The 23,259-nt window shown below is 39.9% G+C and overlaps 1 protein-coding gene across 9 annotated transcripts in view; it reads right to left on the bottom strand.

Annotated features, from left to right (window-relative positions):
• Positions 1 to 1,959: 1,959 nt before the first annotated feature.
• ADNP (activity dependent neuroprotector homeobox) overlaps positions 1,960 to 23,259 on the bottom strand; it is a 44,507-nt gene continuing 23,207 nt past the window's right edge. For 8 of the 9 annotated variants that reach the window (XM_030533723.1, XM_030533724.1, XM_030533728.1 and 5 more), the window contains 3 exons: positions 10,236 to 10,348; positions 8,638 to 8,730; positions 1,960 to 6,171 (listed from right to left, as the gene is read on the bottom strand). In XM_030533723.1, the coding sequence (XP_030389583.1) occupies positions 3,040 to 6,171; positions 8,638 to 8,730; positions 10,236 to 10,348 (3,338 nt within the window). In that variant the 3' untranslated portion in view covers positions 1,960 to 3,039. Of the gene's footprint in view, positions 6,172 to 8,637; positions 8,731 to 10,235; positions 10,349 to 10,458; positions 10,737 to 23,259 lie in introns of those variants that run through there. The other variant, XM_030533729.1, reaches the window with a different exon arrangement.

Below are 23,259 nucleotides of genomic sequence, written 5' to 3'. Positions count from 1 at the left end.
TAAAAATATCTATCCTGCCTCTCTATTTCTGCTGGAGCTGGTAGGAGCAAACATAACTGCAGCCTCTTGTGCACAGTGGCCCTTGGAAGTGAAAGAGAAAATGAGAAAACCTCCGCCACCCATTGTCCAATCAAAAGTCTCTGCTCTGAAACAGTCATCACTTCTGCTTCTATTGATCAACCCATCATCCACATGAAAGCTCACTCTGAGAAGCTAAGAGGATGTCCACACAGCAATAAAAATACAGCTGACTCAGGGTTGTAGTGCTTGGGCTGCAGACCTACAAAACTGCACTCCAGACATCTGGGCACCAAGTCCCAGAGCCAGGCTCCAGCCCAACCATCTACACTGCAGTTTTATAGTTCTGCAAGCCTGGGTCAGCTCACAGGTGTTTCATTGTAGTGTAGACATCCCCTAAGACAGGGATCAGCAACCTTTGGCATGCGACTCATCAGGGTAAGCACCCTGGCAGGCTGGGCTGTTTATCTGCCAAGTCCACAGGTTCAGCGGATCACGGCTCCCACTGGCCGCAGTCCGCCGCTCCAAGCCAATGAGGGCAGCGGGAAGCGGCAGCCAGCATATCCCTCAGCCTGTGCCGCTTCCCACAGCCCCCGTTGGCCTGGAGTGGCAAACCACGGCCAGTGGGAGCCGTGGTCGGCCAAACCTGCAGACGCAGCAGGTAAACAAACCAGCCCAGCCTGCTAGGGTGCTTACCCTGGCAAGCCACGTGCCAAAGGTTGCTGATCCCTGCCCTCAGAAGTCAGTGTGACCAAAAATTGCGGAAGGGGTATAATACATTTTAAATACATAGATCTTATTAATACTTTCATCTTAGGCTCACTTATTCATTACACCAATGCTTTTCTAGACCTACCCATTTACTATGTAGATATACGCAAGTTTCTGCCCAAGATGCTTTCAAAATTCAGAACCACTTCAGAATGGGGATTTAAAAATATTTCCTTTAGTTACACTACTGTGAAAAGCTTCCACAAAGGTTAAGCTATCTACAGTTTTTCTACTAGTAAAGCAATGATGACTTTTGTTTCCTATGCACATCTTATCATATCCTAACCAATTTTCATCTATCTATCTATCTATCACTGGCTGTAAATGTCTGCCAATATAGTCTGATCATATCCTTCTCGCTTAACATATAAAATCCTGAAAAGGTACAAGAAATTCAAAACCACAGTATTTTAGGATATATACTTTCAGCCACTCAAGCTTTAATTTTCTCTTATATGCAAAATTATTGCTCTGATCACATCTGGATTTTTCTTCAAGGAAAGATTACATGAATGAATTCTGAGGACAAGAGGCAAATCTTTGTTATGTTCTTGCCCCACTACTGGAAGACTGGTTTGACCCCCTCCAATCAAAATGACTAACATTAACTACTAAACTGTATATGGGATTTATTCTGTTTCTGAAAAACTAAAGAACAGCTGCATTTTTCCAAGAGTGTCCCATCTGACAGGAAAATCTGTGTTTTAAGTAGTCAGTACTTCCCCGCTACCCACTCTTCAAAAAATATATAAAAAAATGATACCTGATACCTCAGAAAAAGGCTTGAAACATTCTAGGTCGAAAGATTCTTCCAGTATGCTTGAACTTTAACGTAATTGATTACTAAGAACAAGGAATGAAAAATCATGACTATGGCGGTGCCTTTAGATCCTGCAGCTTATGGAACTAGTGAAGCAATGCAAGTCTGTTTATATGCTACTGTTCCTAGTAACAAGTAAAGGAGGAAGGTGAAAGCTATTAACTTACTGGTTAAGTGGATCTTACATATAAAATGTTTTAAATGTTCCCATAAGCAATCAGTAGATCTGAAACGACAGCATCACACAAGCTTGCCATAGCAAATCCCCAGAGCTTCTTTCTACAAAGGTCAATGTAACGAAGCACAATTTAACAACAAACAATGATATGCCACTAGTAATAAAGCAAATGTTTACATTAAGCACAATACAGCAATTTATTTAGATGCTTAAATGAAGAATACAAAGGGAAATAAAGATCACAAAATTATACATACTACAACAGTGTGTCATATATTAGATGGTATAAATGAATACAACACCTTGTTGGTGTTAACTAAAGATAAAACTAAATATCCAAAATGCAGCATTTTTATTTCTGTATGCTGCTTCAACACAATACACTTTTATACAGATCTAAAAGGTGTCAAAATTAGTAGCTGCAAACTTGTTTCTTGCATGTGATTTTTTCTTTTTTAGCTTAAAAGATTTCAGAAAATGGCTCTGAAATACGTTTGTCATCAATTGTAATGTCAAGGATATTCAGAACAAGAAAATTCTATAATACAATAGAGTCCAGATATAATTTTTTATGTTGCTGGCCTCAGTTTTGAGATTGTACAAGATTATGTGCAAAAACTAAGTTTGTCAAAATTCATACTATAGCAGTTTCAAGCTTTTGCTAGGTAAACTAGATACAGCATTTATTACACAGCAGGGCAACACTAAAAAAGAGAAACAAATCTATGATGGGTACACAAGAACAATTTCATAAGCTTCACTTGAATAGGTCTAAAAGACTGTACAAATATACATTTCAACTATTCAGAATGATACATGAAAAAAATCAATTTCCCCATAGTCTACTATACACATTGAACTGGTAGCTCATGTTGGCCCTATACTACCATGTGAAAAAGGGTAATGTTTAAAAAGACATACAACTGAACATATCCAAGAGTGAAATAAATGTTGAAAATGCAGATAAAGAAAACCTCTGCTTTTCTTCGTGTGCATTCTGGAGCCACCAGCTTATCTGTTTTCACATTAAGTTACTGTGCTCATCACAGCAGGTATTCTCAAGCAAATGTAGCCAATAGCATACTTAGGAATAACCACTGGAATAATAGTGGCCACATCAACCACTAGCCAGATGACCTAGCACTCAAAAGGCAGTACCAGTTAGAATTAAGCTTAGCAGTCATATTGAAATGAAAGTATTTAGACAGTTGTAGATTGAAGCATATTTACTCATGCTTCTGAATTGAGCAGCTTATGCTTGCTGGCTACTCAACTCTACACCAGTTAAGCTGCTATGCATTGGTTCTGCTACACCATCAGTCACATTGTCAAACTGATCTCCATCTTCGCTGTCAATTGTGCTATTCTGCCATTCCATCTGTTGATTTGACAAACTCTCCTCAATTTCTGATGCATTTTTCCATTGTGACTGGTCCTTAGACCAAAATTCTTCTACTTTTCCATAGGAACTATTCTTCCATTTTGATTGCTCTTCATCACTTTCAGATGCAACCCCTTTTATTTCTGCAGTTGGTTTACTACTACCAGCATCTTCGCTCTGAGATGATTCATCTGTCCAAACTTCTGGTTTTACCTCTGATGTATTGTCTTCAAAGTCAGAAACTTGCTGAGAGCCAGGTCCACTTTCAGACTGCGAAGCTCCATCTTTCCATTCAGCAGCATCATCTTGATCACCCTCGCTATCTGAGGCATCACCTACTAGTTTAATTGGTTCCTTGACAGAATGAATCTTTTCATATTTTGAGCCTTCCTCCTGTTTTTGGTCTGATTTCTCTGGAGACCGTAAGGGATTTTCATCAGTAGTCTCCTTGGATATGCTGTCTTCTGGATTCTCTATTGTGCTATCAATAGAGGTTTTACGACCAACATCTGAAATTGGTTGACCAAATGGACTATTGCTTTCATTAGATTCCTCTTCTATATTTTCATAACTGTCTGAAGAACTTTCATCATCTTTTTCTAGGTTTATTTTTTTATCAACAGTTTTACTAGCATTGACTCTGGAGTTCTTTTCATCATGATTTTCAAACAGCCATTCAGCATCAAAATCCATTTCGTGTTTAACTTTGTTTAATTCTTTCATGTTAAAACCAAGCAGCACACCAGGCTTGTACTTTTCACAATCTCTAACACATTTCTTTCTTTTGTTGCTAAAATGTGAAGCAATATCTGATTTCCATAGCCATAAACTGGCAGCCAACTTTTCAATTTCTCTCCTACTGGGATAAGGTTGTTTATTGAAATATTTTGTAAGAAATGTTTTTCTGGCTTCATAAGAATCATCTTCATGACCTTTAGGGTCTAAAGCTAAAACTACAGGTTCTTCAGGCTTCTCTTCAAAGGCAGATGGCGAGTCATCATCATCGATTTTTCTTTTCTTCATCAGAGAGAATTCCATGTGTTCATAAGTACGTTTCACAGGTGCTACAGCTGGAGACTGATTTAGTCGAGATGGTGCATTAGCTTTGTCTTGGCCGTTTTGGGTCTTCCCAACCCCTCTGCAGTGAACAAGGTGTAGCGTTATAGTTGAGGCAGTCATATTACTGGTATACACACCAAGACAATGAATGCATTTATATGTTAGCTTTTTCTCAACTGGATGAACTGTTTGAATAACTTGATGCCTCTCCCTTAAGTGATGTGCGAGTGCATCAGATATGGGTCCTTTTAGGATTGAAAAGCAGAGAGGGCAGAGGGTTTTACCCACATCTTTTTTGTAGGGGACTGCTGCTTGAGGAGAACTTTTCACAGGTATATCTGCCTTCTCCTGGATTTTGGGCTGTGGTTTTGGAGGAACAGGAGGAGTATTTTGAGCATGATAAGCTACAGATTCAGCAGGGGCATCTCTCAGATTGTAGGTGGTTACAAGTAGATGTATATTAGTGTGACTACCCTGCTGCAATGTCAAATCAAAGGTTAAAGTGGAATCAGTTTTAGGTCCCATTTCTTCATCAACATGAACCATTCGCATATGAGCAGCCATCTTTTCAACATCATTGAAAGTTGAACGGCAGTATGGACAAGACAGTCCATGGATTAACATATGATTAAGCAACGTATCAGTGGGTAAATAGCGATTACAGTATAAACATTTGCTAGTGAAATTGTGTATTTTCATTATATAGTTAGCTACTGCAGGCACCTTTTCAGCCTTGTGCTCCTTTTCAAAGTGAACACTGTACACATTTTCAGGAAACAGCTCATTACAGATTGTACAAATTTTCCACTTTTGTGTTGATGAAGTATTGACAGCAGAAGGGCCTGTAGCAGCCACAGGAGGCTTTGAGCCAGACTGACCTAATACTCTTGATGCTGCCTGAGACTGAGATAATGACGTTTGTTTCAACTGGGCTGATGAAAGAGAAGAGGAATTGGCAGACTGAAGAGAGTACCTTGCTGGAGTCTGAGATCTCTGCTCCCCTCCAAGGGTATAAGGCCTTCCATTTCCACTCGGTGAAAACGGTTTCATTGTTTGAGACTGTTGCGGAATAGAAACAGGTGCATTACCACTTAAGTTTAGCCTTCCCCCCGGCTGTCCAACATAACTTGGTGGTACTGATTTGACTCCATAATTGTTCTGCTGTAGGTGAACATTTGACATCATATTCACGCCTGCAGAATTTAATGTAGGCTTTGGTATAGTGAGTCGATTCATCATCTGCTGTGATGGAAGAGATCGGACATTTCCAGGGGAAAGGGGACCCATCCTTTGAGGAAGTCCCATAGGCTTTTTATCCTGTGGTTTTGGAGCTATTAACATCAAAGGTTTGGATCTTGGAACCACTACATTAGTGTGCCCTATCATTGCTGTAACCTGATATCCTATACGTTCATGGTCTTCAATAACATGCTGTACTAAAGCTTCATATGACTTCGGCATAAAAAGGCATCGTTTGCAGTGAATACTACTCTCCTCCCGGGTACTGGAACTTAAGGGAACTGCACCATTGAGTGACTTTTCACCTGCCTTTGCTACGTAAGGTGAAGCAACATGCTGAAAATGTTCCCTGTAAATGTGCTTTCTAACTATTTCATATAGAGGATCTCGGTAAGTGCACTTCTTACAATAATAAACAGCTTGTTCTACACTGTCAGCCTGCTTAGGTTTAAGGCTATCATGTTTGTTTTTATCTTTAAAAGTGCTGATGCCTCCACTCGGTGTATTGGCATTTGGAGCATGAAATATTTTAATGTGCGTTTCCAAAGTCTTTTTGTCCGCATTGAAAGTACAGTAGGGACAATTAAGAAGAATCCTATTTTCAAAGTCTTCACTATGAACATTCCGGAAGTGACTTTTATAGGCTGAAAAGAACTTCGACGAAAATGGACACGCACTGCAGCAAAAAGGTTTTGTCCGATAGTCCTTAAAACAAAGAACAAACAAAAACTAGATATAAAAACCACTTTTTTTTAAACAAGACATTTTGCACTAAGCATCATGGACAGTGTGGAATTTCAGCTCGTCTCACGGGGACCATTACAATGGGCCAGACCAGCTTCAACTCTGCCATTAATTTGGCATTCACATTTTTTGGCCTGTAAATCAGGTAATTAGAAGTTTAATTACCAGACTGCACATGTAAAATGAAAGGTGCCAATTTAGAGGTCACTTTGAAAGCGCAGCCCAGAGTGTCATGTTTATGGTTAATTCATAAAGATATCACTCTTCCTTAGTAAGGGAATGGAAACAATGCTGCCTGTCAGGTTGCATGGAACAGAGAGTTTACTAACATCTTTTTCCAGAAGATGTGGGCCTAGCTGTTAGAACTGTAATGTACTATTAGTTGGCAAGCTCACAGAATGAGGTGTTCAGGCCAAAAAACGTCACTTCAGATCAAAGTATTTCACAAAATGATATTTTTAGATATTTCAATGTGCTTTAATCCAGTCATTAGCCAGAGTTAATTTTATTTTAATACTGTCCTCAAAAGCTTTCTAAATTGGTGCAATATTTTGAAATAAGTATTTTTAACTGCCACTTCCAATGATATGTCCACACAAACCTAGTGCCTCTCTTTGTATTATAGTATCTTAGTCACTTTTGAGAATGGAGCAGAACTGAGTAGTTTAGCTCCACAGTCCTGTTGCTTCCAGACAGATTAAAGCAACACTAATCAGGGCACAATTAAGACAATGTAACATAGGAGGTGGGGGATGCGCATGCAAACTATGATGCAGAAGTTATTTTGTGAATTTGGCATGAAGCAGAAGGAATACTCTTCTGAAACACAAATCACATCCCAAAGAGCCATATTTAATTGTAATGTTTAATTTAGATACATAATAATCCTATCACCGATACCTGAGAAGTAGAACTTCAAGCAACCAACTTTTTCTACTGACCAAAGCTAGATTGTAAATTTTTCAAAACTCACCACGGATCAGAAAAAAAAAAAAAGGCTTTTGAAAAATTCTGCTCTTTTACGTAATACCACATAGCTCTTTCACAGTGCTTTTCACAGCCCTCTTGCTCCCCCTAAATTGTAGCAGCTTTGAAAGGGTTGCTGATGCTGTGTCAACTGTAACAATTCAAACTGACATTAAACTATCCATGATTCATGTCCATCTTCGAAGTCAGCCTGGCATTTCAAAATAATTTAACATTAAATATAAAATATGACAAATTGAGATAATTATGAACAACCTGCATGGCTATGCAAGTGAAGCTTCAAGGTGCAAGTGGATCCCCTGAAGTTAAGGAATGAATTACTCTCCCTCTCTCTATGAATAGGTGAGCTGTGTGTATTTCTGGCCACCTTCTGAAGCCGCAGATATTGGCCATTGCTCGAAACAGGCCACAGAATTAAGAGTTGTCTGCTTTGAGGTGACAAATCTTTTTGTTGAATATATTAGAAGCAGGGAGAACATACTAATGCTATGTCAGAGGCACAGCAATAAAGGGACTTTGGTTTTTACAAATACCAGACCAGTGATCCATCAAATATAAGCATCCTGTTTCCAGGGGTGAGCAACACCTGACACTTATACCACCTGATTTCATAAGTGGAATGGTCACCTGTCATTATTTTAGTATATATTATAGTATATATTATACTAAAAGTGGAGGCTGTCATAGAATCAAAGTGAAGGGTTTCTGTTACATTTGTTTAGTTAGTGCAATAAGACAGAAGTCACCATCACAGTTACATCCTTTTCTCCATTTCTCCTAGCTCAGTTCAAACCTTCTTAGCTTTACAGTCAATTCAGAAACATCTAGAAAAGAATAAATATGATTTCCAACACCACTGCCACTCCATTCTGCTGTACTAAACTGAACAGGCTCTGACACAGATGGGTTTATCACCAAATCTTCAGAGATGTAGCAGACAGCTGAAAGCTATGACAGTGAAGAAAACAGCAGCTGGATTTATTCTGCTTAATATTTTTCTGAATTCATCATGAAAACAGATGGTGGAACTGAATTAGGGAGAGGTGAAGCAAATCTTGTAGAAATAGTCTGTGTAAATAGTTATACTTTTAACTAGAGGGCTGGTGAGTTTGTGCTGAGCTGGAAAATAAGGATGGCAATTTTTTTTAAAAATGAAGTTTGGCACTTAAGGTGCAATAATAGAACAGGTGCTTAAAGTTTCTCAACAGTGAAGTTTTTCATTCGAGTAACTAGCCCTCAGCATTTGTTTAACCCAATCAAGACTAGGATTATTACTTGCACAACAAACGCACCCTTCTAATAATCCTTTAAGTAGAAGATTACAAAAACCACCATTAAATCTGGTAAAAAACAACAAAAGAAATTGGTATAATTGTGCAAAACACCATTTGAAAGTTACTGCCTGCAGGATCTGAGGTGATACGTGGAACCATTACTAACCTGATTTTTTGTAAGCGAAGGATCCCACAATCCTACATCTTCCCATGTAGTGTTTTTCAAATAAAAGTCATTAGGTTCAAACTGCTTAAAATCCTGGAAAAGGGTGGATGGGAAGACAGAGACATCAAAAACTGATTGCTCCCCATTAATTACTCATGAAGATACCCACACAGCCCTCTGTTCACCAAGAACTACTCACAAGTAGTACAAGAGATCATTAACCCATGGGAAAATTTCCCCTCATGAAAATCATAAAAATATACCTTGTACATTTATTTCAACTGAAGTTTCCCTTGACAAAAAAAAAGGTGGGTTCCCAAGGAATTAGCGGTTCCAAATAAGCAGTTCTGAAAAGTACAGGCTCAAAGACACTAAATAACCGAGAGCCAAGATTTTCAAAAATAAAATCCTAAAAAGTCAATCCAAGTCTGACTTTCAAGATTTTCAAAAGTGTTCAGCACCTGACAGCTCCCACTGAGATCAATGTTGAGTATTTTTTAAAATCAGATGTGTGTTTAAATATGGACTTCAGCTTCTGTTTTTTTAAATTTTGGCACAAGGATATAGGTGAAGTTCTTAAAAGCACATTAAGTTCAATTTTTGAAAGCACCTAAGGTACTCTGAATCCCAAAGTCTGACTGAAAGTCAATGGGACTCAGGCCTAAATCACTTTTGAAATCTGGATTCAAACTCCTTTGGAAATTTTACCCTGATGCCCATTATTCAACCCACACTTATTCAAAGCAATTGACCCCAAACAAAAAGGGATGAACACTCATTTTATTTGGAAATGATCTGGAACAATAACATGAAGAAGAGGAGCCAGTTTAAAACTAGAACAAAACGCAGAACCTATCTATAGGGTGCTGAATAGCCAAAGAGCAGGTGAGTGGAAAGGTGATTGTACCAGGTATTCACTTCAGGAAAAAAGGTTTCTGATAAGCAATATTTTAAAGTTTGTCAGTAAGATTAATAGCAGAATATGTCTTAGATATAACTTGAGCCGTTATAAAAGGCAGTTAAGTCCAGAGTCCTATTGTTCTGCACTGAAATACCTATAAAAATCTCAGTTCATCTCTTGGCCCCTAGGACAGCAGGCTCTAAGGCCTTGTCTAAACTAGGATTTAAAGGTGTTATTTTACTATAACAGCCAGCACCTGCTAACGCATTTTAAAAGTCTAGCACAGACAATGCCCATTGCCTTCAACACATGTCAAACCAGTCAAGTTAAAGCCTAAGCATGTTAGCTAACACTACACCTTTAAATATCAGTTTAGATGAGGCTTAAAGGTGTGTAACTTGTTTCAGTAGCAGCTCCTAGTAACCATTTAAGAATGACTTCTAGATGGCAGTAATTCTCTAACAGAACCCCATACAACTCATTCTCATCTGAAGGTTACAACTCCTGAGATAAAGTGAAGGGGTAAAATTGAAGGTCTGTAAAGGTCTATCAGAAACATATGGAGCACCAAAAAAAATCTGATGTCATGTAAGCTAATACATTTTTATGAAATCTAGTAAGAAATATCACTTCAGCAGAAAATTGAATTGAAGTGCCTCAATTCAAACCAGAAAGCTACATCAGATGTCATACTTACTTCTATATGTTCTTTACAGTATTCCAAACCAATGTCACTAAGTATTTTTTTCACAGTTTTCCGGGCTTTTCTTAAACTGCCAAGGTTGTTGACAGGAAGTTGGAACATAGTTTCTATTGAAAAAAGAAAGTAATAAGGGGAAAAGAAGATTAAGTCAAAATATGTTTTGTCTCATGAAGAGCTGCACTTTTAATTCTCAGTAATATATTCTTACTTCACCCACATCATGGAACATAAAGAGCTGTCACCATTTCTTAAGAAAAACGAGTACATTTTCTGTCTGGTTTCTTCTTAAAATGAGGTGGGCTGTGAAAACCAGATGTTGTCAAACTTTAAAGTGAACACTCAACAGAAGAGCTGATGCAATGACTACCGAAAAGAAAAAAAAAAGTCTATTGAAGCAACACCTAGGGACAACTTTAAAAAATGTATTTTCATTTAGATCAAAATGCACCTAGTGTCAAAGCTCTTACAAATTCAGTCCACTCTTTTGTGCATACGGATTCTAGATCATCTGGAAATTGATAAATCAGGGCTCCAAGGAATTTTGTTTTTTGAGAGACTTCTTTTAAAACAACCTATAGCAGTTTTCTTAGCTGTATATCTAACAGCAGGGAAGTGAACTGGTTACATGTTCAATGACATTTCACTCAAGATTTTGGGCAGCCCACACTGCGCTCTTTTAAGTTTATCACATCACCACCACATTGCAATAGCCTTTCAGAGAAAAAAAATCTGTTCTCACAGAAGTTTGGGGTGCAGAATATTTAACAGAGTTCTTTCCAGAGTGCCATATCCAAGAGCACATTGGGTTCAATGCTACACCATTTTCCACATTTCTGAGTTTGATTTGATTTGAGTGGTTGACAAGCAATTAAAGATGCCAGTAAAGACTGCAGTCAGCACACTTGTTTACCATTAAAATGTGCACTGAAGGCTTTACTTAGCCAGAGTCCATTTCATGGTTCTATGTTTCTCTTTCAACAACTGAGGTCACCAAACAGCTAAAATAATGTAGTTTGAGGCAACCGAACACTAAGGGAAAGACAGAGAGCCTACACTGAGGTTGTCATAGATAAATAAGGGAGAAACTATTTGTAAATTAATTCTAACTCCACTGTTACTGACTGGGAAAGTTTATGAACTACTTTTCAGTTCACCTGTAAAGGAAAGGCTAAATTCGGTACTTCTGAAGCTACAGAGATTCCTGAATTCCCTAACAACCATAATTAAGATCTCATCCAACCCACAAAGGCAAAAGTTAGATCCACTGCCCTGGCAGGTTTGTGGATATTGGAATCCTCCCTTTATGTGCTTTTGCTACCACTGTAACAGCAATGGATTGCACAACCATTAAATTATATCTTGAAGTACAACAATGGGGCATTTGCACTGAAGGATGGTAGCGGTCCAGGTCGTAGAAATCTGAAAAATGTCTTTTCTTCAGACATCAGAGATATGTTTTCCAGGCACTAAAGAAAGCACAGATCGCCCCACCCCTATTTTCTTTTCGTTAAGAAAAGAATTTTTTTCTTAAGCACCAAGCAATTATCAGGGGTGAAGAGCTTGTTTCAGTGAACTATAACAGTAATGTTTGTTGTGACTGGAATACTTTAGAGGGCTAGCAAGTTGCACTGTTGGTGGCTATTTTATCTAGATACACTTGTGTGATTAAAAAGTGGGAAACAATTCAATAAAATCTTATTTTGTTTGAATGATACAAATTTCTGCTCTTGTAAACTAATCCCATCATAGGGCCAAAATCTATCCCAGCTCAACTAAAGAAAGGCAGCGTCTTTTTTAACCATGTCATTTGGCTTTTGATACATCTGTAGATATAGTTTTAACTCTTGCTAATCTTTACTTACGCATCATCTCTGGAATTTGAGATGATTAATAAGTACGGCTAAGTTTTTGTCATGGATATTTTTAGTAAAAGTCAGGGACAGGTCACAGGCAATAATGAAAACTTCACAGAAGCCTATGACCTGTCCTTGACATTTACTAAAAATACCCATGACAAAATGGGTAGCCTCGGCAGCTTGGGGTGGGGGGAGGGAGGAGCGGCCTGGGAGCTCCAGGGTCCCTCTCAGCTGGCAGCTCCAAACTGCAGGGGTCCCCATTGCTGTCCATGAGGGCAGGAAGCAGCGGATCCCCCCTGATGCCCATAGTGGCTGGGAAAAGTGTCGGGAAGATACAGGGCTCCTAACTGCCACCCGTGGATACTAGGAGCTGCAGTGGTACCCCTCAGCTCCCCACCAGTGCTGGCTGAAGTCAGGGAGATCTTTCAAAGTTTTGGATACTATGACTTCTGTGACTAAATTGTAGCCTTATTAATAAGACATCTACAAAACCACTATTTTGGTATGTGAAAATACATAAAAAATAGGTCCTCTTAATTCTATCATAAGATCAGTACCAATTTCTCTTAAGTTATAACAAAACTGACAATGACAGTTTCCTAAACTACAAATGTGGACTGGGAATACAGAACTACAGTCAGGTATCTGACAACCTCTCCTCCACCCCCCTCCACTTCCACTCCACACACAACCCTCACCACACACTCCTTCAAAAGTTTGCCTCTTTTGACTATCTACATACTGGCCTTTTCAGAAAAAAGTCCTGGTATTTACAGCTGTTAAACCAAATTCCAGACAGCCTCTAGCACAGGGGTCAGAAACCTTTCAGAAGTGGTGTGCCTAATCTTCATTTATTCATTTTAATTTAAGGTTTCGCGTGCCAGTAATATATTTTAACATTTTTAGAAGGTCTCTTTCTATAAGTCTATAATATAGAACTAAACTATTGTTGTATGTAAAGTAAATAAGATTTTAAAAATGTTTAAGAAGCTTCATTTAAATTAAATTAAACTGCAGAGTCCCACAGACCGGTGGCCAGGACCTGGGCAGCAAGAGTGCCACTGAAAATCAGCTCGCGTGCCACCTTTGGCACACGTGCCATAGGTTGCCTACCCCTGCTCTAGCATCTTGCCTACACTGGGACTCCCACTGTTAACAGCACGGTTGGTGGAGCTGAATTCGGCATTAGCAATGGTGGGAAGTTTTTCAGAAAAACCTAGAATAGACGAGATTTCCAAATATCTAAGTGCTAGTATAGGTCACCAGAATCAATTTCACAAGCTGCAAACATTACTGGCAGCAAGTGCTGCTAGCCAATAACTGCATCATTCTTAATGAATTCAAAAATGGCTCCCAAGAAAAAGCTCTGGATTGTCACACTATGGAAGTTTCCTATTACTACAATTTACAGATTATGTGGGAACCAGACCCAATTCGCAGAAACCTCTATGGTAAAATTTTCAGAAGTGTTTAATTCATGGGAAGTGGAAACATTTTCATTCAAACACTAATATAAATAACCCACTATATTAAAAGGTAAAAAAGAAAGAACATTTAGCGTAAAGGTGTGCGCCTCAATATTTCTACTGTGTTTAAAATGTTTCAGGGATGACAGAGTTAACTCATTTGTAAACAGTATTAGCAACAATGGAATGACAAGGACAGAATGCAAACTTAATACTGATGGTCTATTTTCAAACCACAAACAAGGAAATTCAAAGATATTTCAATAGACTTTTATATTTAATTTCCTCTAAGTAACGTTTAAAGAAAACGCTAGTATTAGTACTAGCACAAACATCATGACTTGTTTGATGTAGATACTATGTAAATTCAAGTGTATCAACTGAATGCTATACAAGTTAAGATTATTGATGTAGCTTTAGAAGATTTAAATTTGAATGAGACTCAAGTACTAAAACAATTTCACTAAAGTACTTATGTTGCCCTTACAGAACACTTTACAAACATTTAGTGACAGCACCCTAAAGTATATCTATTTTACAACTGAGGAAATTAGAGACCCAGAGGTTAAATGACATACCAATGGTTTCAACAATTTAGTTACCAAGTTGGGAATGAAAGATGGGTGCACTAACTAACCTATAATAACTAAGCAATATTGCCTCCCATTAAAATCAAAACCTTTCCCATTATAATTACCCAGTTAGATTATCCTAGTCCATTACTCATAGAAGAAGATGCAGACCGAAATAACTGCACTGCTACTGGCATCTTTGATTAGAAGCGAAGGACAGAGTGGACCATGAACTACTCTGTTTCCTAGTCCTTCCACAAGCGCCCAGAGGAGAATCTTGAACTACTGTCTGTTCTGAACAGAGGATTTCAGTTGCCCACTGTTGTGAATCCAGCAACAAATTTAATTGTAATTTAAAGAAAATTTATTTTTCAGTGGCGTATTTATCTGGGGATTCTGACCATTCAAAAATGAATTGCTCAAATAACTTAAGTCAGCCTCGGTAAATTCTATTCACCCCTTTGAATTTTTTTTTAATCATGATAAAGGCAAAGAAAGTAATTTTGTGCCTCAGTTGGTAAATTTTCATTAGTGTTTTACAAGACCGGTTCAAAGTAACTAGCTATTGAACAGACGACTGCATTCAAACCCTTGATTCATTAATTACTTGTTCAAGTAAATTCCAAGTTGGTCCACAAGGCCCCTTCCTCTTTCAGGTCCCTCCTTAAGACCCACTTCTACAAAGACACACACAAGAAATACGTTAACCATAACATTCAACTATTTTTTAAAGCATAAGAGCATCTTGCACCATTATGCTGTGCATTAGGCTTTGCAGAATAACCACATTATGTTTTGATATTCTCCCATCTCTTCTTCCCCCTCCCCGGCGCAACATACAGGCTGCCCCCTTTTTGTAGCATAATGTCCCAGTTTTTAAACTCTTCTGAACAGAGACAGTATCCTCTTATTTGTATTGTGAAATGCTTAGCACATTTTTGGGTGCTGTAAGATTATGCAACTTAGGCCAAGACTTAAACCCGTAAAAAGAATGGTAAGTAATGTTTCATAGTGGAAAGGGATACTGGCCCTCTAGGTAGGGCTCTGTAAATGAAACATGGTAATAGAATATGTATTTGAGAACTCATGCAATATATTTAATATTAAAGTAGCATTACATGTAGTTACTTCCACAGGTGAAAAGGAGTAAAATCGTAACTAAAAGTCCTAGGTGTTTAAGATATGTAATGTGACAACAACTATATTTTTTATATTATCACAAGCAAAATTCCTAATATGGCTCAGCTTTGAGCCAGTTATTTTAACAAATATTTTCCATGAGCTATTCAAATTTTACATTTGTAATTTATATCAACAGGTCCAATAAATAAAGTGACACTTATTTTGGTAAGAAATGTGAAGAGTGAGAATTAGCAAAGTCCTACTGTAATTGTTTTCAAAGTAGACTAAGATTGATGGCAATTTTTCCAAGTGGAAAAAAAAAGCTGTTAGCCAAGAATTTCAATAAATCAGTGGTATTCAATCTTTTTTTCCATTTGTGGACCCCTAACATGTTTCAAATAGAGGTGCGGACCCCTTTGGAAATCTTAGGCATAGTCTGCGGACTCCCAGGGGTCCACAGGCTGAAAACCACTTAACTATACTAAGTAGTTGGTTGACTAAAGCTAATGGTTAGTAGGGTCATGTCTCATTTCCCCATTACCTATATTTTGCCCCTGATTTTTAGTCTTTGAATGAAATAAGTGAACCCCAACACTCCTAAAAGAAATGGAAACTCTGACTTGCAATGCATTCCCTTGGCAGAGTTGCTAGGAAACACCTATAGGCAGAGCCTTTTTACACAACCTGGCTCATAATGGACCTTACATTTGGTAGGACAACTCCCACTTTTTCATGTTCTCTGTATGTGTATATATCTCCTTACTATATATTCCATTCCATGCATCCGATGAAGTGGGCTGTAGCCCATGAAAACTTATGCTCAAATAAATGTGTTAGTCTCTAAGGTGACACAAGTACTCCTGTTCTTTTTAAAGAAATATCATTAGCTGGAATGCAAGGAGGCATTTCATTTTATTTTTCAAAAATTAAATATGGCTAGAGAAATCACCACTAACATTTTTGAGTTCAAATTGGATGGGACAGAGAAGAGAAGCTGTACCTTCAGGACAGGAATGCACTAAAAAACATGGGTTCTACGAAGTCCAAAGTACCTTTCCCTCCCATACTCTGCCAAAAAAGTCAGAAAGCATGATTTTCAATACTAATATTCTGCAATTTAAAAAAAAATGAAGCCCCCAGACTTACAATACTATTTCATACAAGGGTGAGAACAGGTTATTGTTCTTATAATGCATGTATATTTCCAAAGCAAAGCAATGTTATCCTTTGCTTAAACTGAAAAAATTGTTCTCTCGCTCTACCCAGAGTTCTCATTAACTGCACTTGTTAAGGCAAAAAATGATGAAAAAGCAGTCTGAATTTGATAAAGAAATTACACATGGCTCCAACAGCTTTTTCCCATAAAAATAATCAAATGGAAATAAAGCAATACTGCTCTTGGCAAAGTCACTAGATATAGTGCACATATCTACTTTCCAGCAGCTTCTTCGTACAGTTAGATGTCTGCAGTCTGCATCATATACATTAAATAAATGAAGTAGCATATAGTAGGACATATGTAGGATCTGACTGACCAAAACCGACTCTGAATTTCGAATCCAGACAGATGAAATCTTAGTAGTAACTTTACCCCACGATTCAAGATCAGTGAGTATCTGAGGGTATGTCTACATTATGGGATTATTCCGATTTCACATAAACCGGTTTTGTAAAACAGATTGTATAAAGTCGAGTGCATGCGGCCACACTAAGCACATTAATTCGGTGGTGTACGTCCATGTACCGAGGCTAGCGTCGATTACTGGAGTGTTGCACTGTGGGTAGCTATCCCATAGTTCCCGCAGTCTCCCCCGCCCATCAGAATTCTGGGTTGAGATCCCAATGCATGATGGTGCAAAAACAGTGTTGCGGGTGATTCTGGGTAAATGTCATCACTCAATCCTTCCTCCGTGAAAGTAACGGCAGACAATCATTTCGCGCCCTTTTTCCCCTGGATTGCCCTGGCAGATGCCATAGCATGGCAACTATGGAGCCTGTTTTGCCTTTTGTCACTGTCACCGTATGTGTACTGGATGCTGCTGACAGAGGCGGTATTGCAGTGCTACACAGCAGCATTCATTTGCCTTTGCAAGGTAGCAGAGATGGTTACCATTCCTATTGCACTGTCTGCCATTGTAAATTGGCAATGAGATGATGGTTGTCAGTCATTTTGCACCGTTTGCATTTGGAAATTGGCGATGACTGTTATCATTTTGTACTGTCTGCTGCTGTCATGGGTGCTCCTGGCTGGCCTCGCTGAGGTCGGCCAGGGGCGCATGGACAAAAATGGGAATGACTACCCGGGTCATTCCCTTCTTTATGTTTTGTCTAAAAATAGAGTAAGCCCTGCCTAGAATATGAGGCAAGTCTACTAGAGAGCCAGAAAGCACAGCCACTCCAGGTCAGAGCCCCAGAGATCCCGCAGAAATGATGAGCTGCATGCCCTTCTAGAGGGTGCCCCTGCAACAACCCCACCCGTTGCTTCCTTCCTGCCCCAACCCTCCTGGGCTACCATTGCAATGTCCCCCCATTTGTGTGATGAAGTAATAAAGAATGCAGGAATAAGAAACACTGACTTTTTAGCAAGATAAAATGAGGGGGAGGCAGCCTCCAGCTGCTATGATAGTCCAGGCAGGACATTAAAGGGGGGGAGAGAGGAGCACAGCCTCCCGCTGCTATGATAGTCCAGTGAGTACAGAATCTTTTCTTTAAACATGAAAGGGGGTGGGGGGGGGAGGAGGCTGATGGAGCTCTGGCTCCAGTTGCTATGATGAGGACGGTTACCAAGCATTTTGTACTGTCTGCCAGGAATGACAGGGAGTAATTCCCATTTTTACCCAGGCAGCCCAGGATGACCTCACCGAGGCCAGCCAGGAGCACTCACGGGATGACAACAGTTTTCCACCATTTTGTACTGTCTGCCATCAGGAAAGGAAGAGAAGGGGATGCTGCTGTTCAGTGCCGCAGCACCGCGTCTACCAGCAGCATGCAATAGACATACGGTGACACTGAAAAATGGCAAGAAACTATTTTTTTCCCCCCTTTTCTTTCACAGGAGGGAGGGGGGCTAAATTGACAAGATATACTCTGAACCACCCCAGACAATGTTTTTGACCCTACAGGCATTGGGAGCTCAGCCAAGAAAAATGCTTTTCGGAGACTATGGGATAGCTGGAGTCCTCAGTCCCCCCTCCCTCCCTCCCTCCATGAGCGTCCATTTGATTCTTTGGCTTTCCGTTACGCTTGTCACACAGCACTGTGTTGTGGACTCTGTATCATAGTCTGGAGATTTTTTTCAAATGCTTTGTCATTTCGTCTTCTGTAACGGAGCTCTGATAGAACAGATTTGTCTCCCCATACAGCGATCAGATCCAGTATCTCCCGTACGGTCCATGCTGGAGCTCTTTTTGGATTTGGGACTGCCTCGTCACCCGTGCTGATCAGAGCTCCATGCTGGGCAAACAGGAAATGAAATTCAAAAGTTTGCGGGGCTTTTCCTGTCTACCTGGCCAGTGCATCCGAGTTCAGATTGCTTTCCAGAGCGGTCACAATGGTGCACTGTGGGATACCACCCGGAGGCCAATACCGTCGATTTGCAGCCACACTAACCCTAATCCGACATGGCCATATCGATTTCAGTGCTACTCCTCTCGTCGGGGAGGAGTACAGAAACCGGTTTAAAGAGCCCTTTATATCGATATAAAGGGCCTTGTTGTGTGGACGGGTGCAGGGTTAAATCAGTTTAAACGCGTAGTGTAGACCAGGTCCGAGTTACATCTGTGAGAACAGCAGACACTTGAGGGCATTAAAACCCCATGGATTTAAACTTCTGCAAATTTTGTTATCTTCTCTAGAATCTAAGATTTCATTTAAAGAGCTTCTAGTCCTGACTGCAAAGCATTTTTTTCACAATGTAAAACAACTAATGTAGAGTTTGCTGTCAGGCAGTGAGACAAACAGCAAAAAGGGGTAAACTTTATTTGTTAATAGAGCATTTATTTTGAAGCTTAATTACAATCATTTGAATGCCAAGCATTGTTAACTGCTTCATTTCTAAGGAGATCAGCTATACTAAACTAGTCTGCAAATGCCAATTAACAGAAAGTATATCCTGCTCCAAGAGCATGAAGTAAAGAAAACTGGTACTAGTTATGGATGGGAGGAACGATTAAGAGATCTTCATACCACTTGAACCCTCTTTCTGTCAAGGTTACTAGTGAAATCCAATGGATATAAAAAAAAATTGTTTGCTCAGAATTCTGCAACTCATCTCCAAGAATACAGAAATTTCATCAGGTCTCAGATCTGAACTGATTTCATTTTACAAGGAAGACCAAGTGTGCCCAAAACAGAGAAGTCCACCTCCAGTACCTGAAAAAAATAAAATTTGTAAAAGTCATATTTGCTGTGAAAAGGCTCCCCTCTTGGAAAAGGATGTAGAAACTCTTCTACCAGACAGTCTGCTTTGCTCAGCAAATTGCCTTAGAAAGCTGAATCCACCCAATCCTTAAAAAAAAAACCTCCTTAAAAATGGAAAGCCATTGTATTTCACTTAGTTTGAAAAATCTTCAGGCTCTGGTGTAAATGAAAGGACACTAAGGCCTAGCCTACACTACAAAGTTTTGTCAGCAAAAGGCAGTTTTTATAGACAAAACAGTGAAGGTGTACACAGTACGATGCTCCTCCCGCTGACAGAACTGTCCTGCTTTGCTAACAAAATAAAACCACCTTGACGAGAGATGTAAAGCTTTTCGCAGCACAGTTAGATCGACAAAGCATCAGTGTAGACACAATGTTTGTTACATCGTGGTAACTGGCTTCCAGGAGGTATCCCACAATGCCCACCGTGACCTCCCTGCTCACTCTTTTGAACTCAGCTGTCCTGCATCAAGCTATATGGGCATGCACCCCATCCCTTTCAAAGCACCAGGAAGCTCTGAAACTCCTCAGCATGGAGAACTCACACAGCTACTGCCCAGCTGAGCATGCCGATTCCCAGCAGCAAATGCACTCCTGTCTAGACTACAGGGGAGGGGGTGCAACTCCTGGGTCTGAGGGGAGAGGAGACTGTGGGAGAACTCGGAGGGAATCAAAACATTAATGCAGAATCTTGCTCTTCTCAACACTAGGACTGTAGCAGCAGGCAGGCTGCTGCTTGGCGGGGTGTGGGAGAAGACACTCATGTCATGCTGTTCAGAGCCAAGGAGAAAGGTGGGGGCTGATGTCTGAGTGTCCACGTCCCCCTGCTGGTGTACTGGTCTACACTGAGGTGGGGGAGAGAAGAGACGGACAGGGGGACACTAGTTGTCTGTCAACCAGCTTCTGCCTCAGGATTGGTTGCTTCCGGCTGGTGTTTGAACTTAAAGCCTGGTCTACGCTGGGAAGGTGGGGAATCGATCTAAGTTATGCAACTTCAGCTACATGAATAACGTAGAGAAGTCAACACACTTACCGTGGTATCTTCACTACGGTGAGTCAACGGTTGATGCTCCCCTGTCGAGTAAGTAATGGAGTCGACGGGAGAGCGCTCGGCGGTCGAATTATCGCGTGTTCACTAGACGCGATAAATTGACCCCCACTGGATCGACTGCTCTGGAGGTAAGTGTAGACATGCCCAAAGAGACAGTGTGCCAACACACTCACTCTCCACACACACACTCACCTCCCTCACCCCTTCAGTTGAAAAGCCGCTGGTAATCTGGTAACAGGATTGAGAAACCATCATGTTACGCTGTACCTGCCCCCATGAGGCATTGCAAACCCTTCCCAAAACACTCTGCAGCCAGTTGCATAGTGGGATAGCTACCCACAGTACACTGCTCTCTGGGTCGATGCAAGAGCTGCTATTGTGGATGTACTCCACTAACACAAGGAGCATAGTGTAGATATGCAACAGCGATTTAATTACAGTGGTGGCTGTATGTCAGTGTAACTTGCAAGCACTGAATCATCAACATTAATGGAGAGCCACAAGGAACCTCATACTGTTAAGGCCCATGATTGCTGAGAAAACTTACTCAAGCAGCTTCAGTGACTACATCACTATATTACTCTATGCTCTTCTTGCATAGCCTTGAGATGAGAAGGCATAAATAGTGAGGGTTCAGAATGAATCTTACCAACTGGCTGTTTAAGCATGACGTTATTCCAAGAGCTGGATACTCCTTGCCCAACCTAAAGCTCCTGGAGAGGAAAGGTCTTGGAAATTGTCTGCACCTGGCATGTGGGTGGTGGAAACTTGTCCTTTACTGCCCTTGTGGAGACTAGCTCTGAATGACTCTTTTACCAGGAAGCTCTACTATAGGCTGCATTGACCAGTAATGGGGAAGCAGCCTGGTACTTTGATCTGCCAACAGAAGCCATCACTATATCTTGACATTCTGGGCTGTTATCCCAGTAAGAGCAGAAGATACCCACAATGAAGGCTCATATTGTGCCACAGCAGCTGTTGCACTTGGGCAACACCCCCCTCCTTCTCGCTTATCATTTTAGAAGTCAAAAGAACTGGAGGGAAAAAACATTAAAAAACGGCACTGAAAAGCCAAAAATATGAGAGATTGCCTTTGCTGCTTTCCTCTTCAGCAAAGGAGAAGCAGGACTGAGAAGACAAATAAGGAGGAGTGCTGACTGGATAGAAGTAACCAAGACTTTACACGTTCACTGGATTGCCAATCCGTACTGGTTAAGAAGGAAAAACTATTTCGCTAATAATAAATAATAATAATGTTTGTATACAGAACTCCTCATCTATAGAACTCAAACTGATTTACAAAGATAAGTAACATTACTCCTCCCATTTTTACGATGAGGAAATTAAGTACAGAGAGGTGAAGTGATTCATCCAAAGTCACAGAATAGCTGCGAACAGAACCTCCAGTCCACATTCGATGGACCACACTGCTTCTCCATTTTATCCTGTTTTAGTGGCAAGCAGGATGTAGAATAGATTTTGCCAGTCTCCTGCATATTTTCACACTAATCCTAGTTATACATGCACAATAAATCACAATGTGGTAAGTAAATATTTAATTCAGTGATCCTCTTTATATTGAAATACCATGTACCCCTTATGCACACACACACACAAAATGTGTAAGGTCAAGGAGAGCCAGTAAAAATTTGCTGAAACAATTCTACAGAAAGATTCCCTGAACATTTCTATCATCCCTAGTCAACAACCACAACAGTTAGATTTGACCACAGGCCAACCTATTTAAGTTTATATTCATGATTTAACTTTGTGCCAGGTCCTCCATTTCTTTTTTCTCTGCCTCTTCTAGATTTCTGTCCCACTGACAAGCACATTGAGAAATCCATGCTGATGAATTCCAGTTCTACTAAGTTTGCCTTGAAGGAACCAAAGTTACACTAAAATTCACATTTAAAGGCTGTGCAGAACACTCCAGACTGAAAAAAAAAATGATGCTTAAACAGCAGTATGATTTTACTTTCCTTCTGGTAATACCTTTACTGATATCTCTTGGTAAAACCTATATTACCCCCAAAAAGATCCTCACAACCTTCTCTCTACAAAATCCTGAATATTAATCAAACTAAGTGGTTTGGTGACAAACACATATTGATCTGCATTGTGTTTCATACACACATAGGATTGCCAACTCTGACTGAAGCTATTCCGGGAGATCATTTTTCCCCCACATGACGTAGTGTCATTTTCTTAAAATATCCTATTAAAACTTCCCAGATTGCTTTCAATAGTCACTGGGAGATCAATGCTGATTCTGGGAGACTCCAGGCCAATCCTGGAGGGTTGGAAACCCTATACACCAGTCACAGGTCTACTATATACTTTTGCAAGTATAACTTTCAAATTACTCTTCCATGGTCAAACAGGCTGTGACAGAATGGGATGTGTCTACCAAACTGTGAACTCCATTTTGTAGTGCAACCTACATTTAATAATGTATCCTCCATTTTGGATTAGAACATCCATTTTGTATTAGGGACAATGGCTGAGAAGCTAGGGCCATCAACTTTGATG

This window comes from Gopherus evgoodei, chromosome 14, assembly GCF_007399415.2.
Source record: "Gopherus evgoodei ecotype Sinaloan lineage chromosome 14, rGopEvg1_v1.p, whole genome shotgun sequence".
Classification (NCBI taxonomy): Eukaryota; Metazoa; Chordata; order Testudines; family Testudinidae; genus Gopherus; species Gopherus evgoodei.
This window is presented reverse-complemented; position numbering and strand designations above follow the sequence as displayed.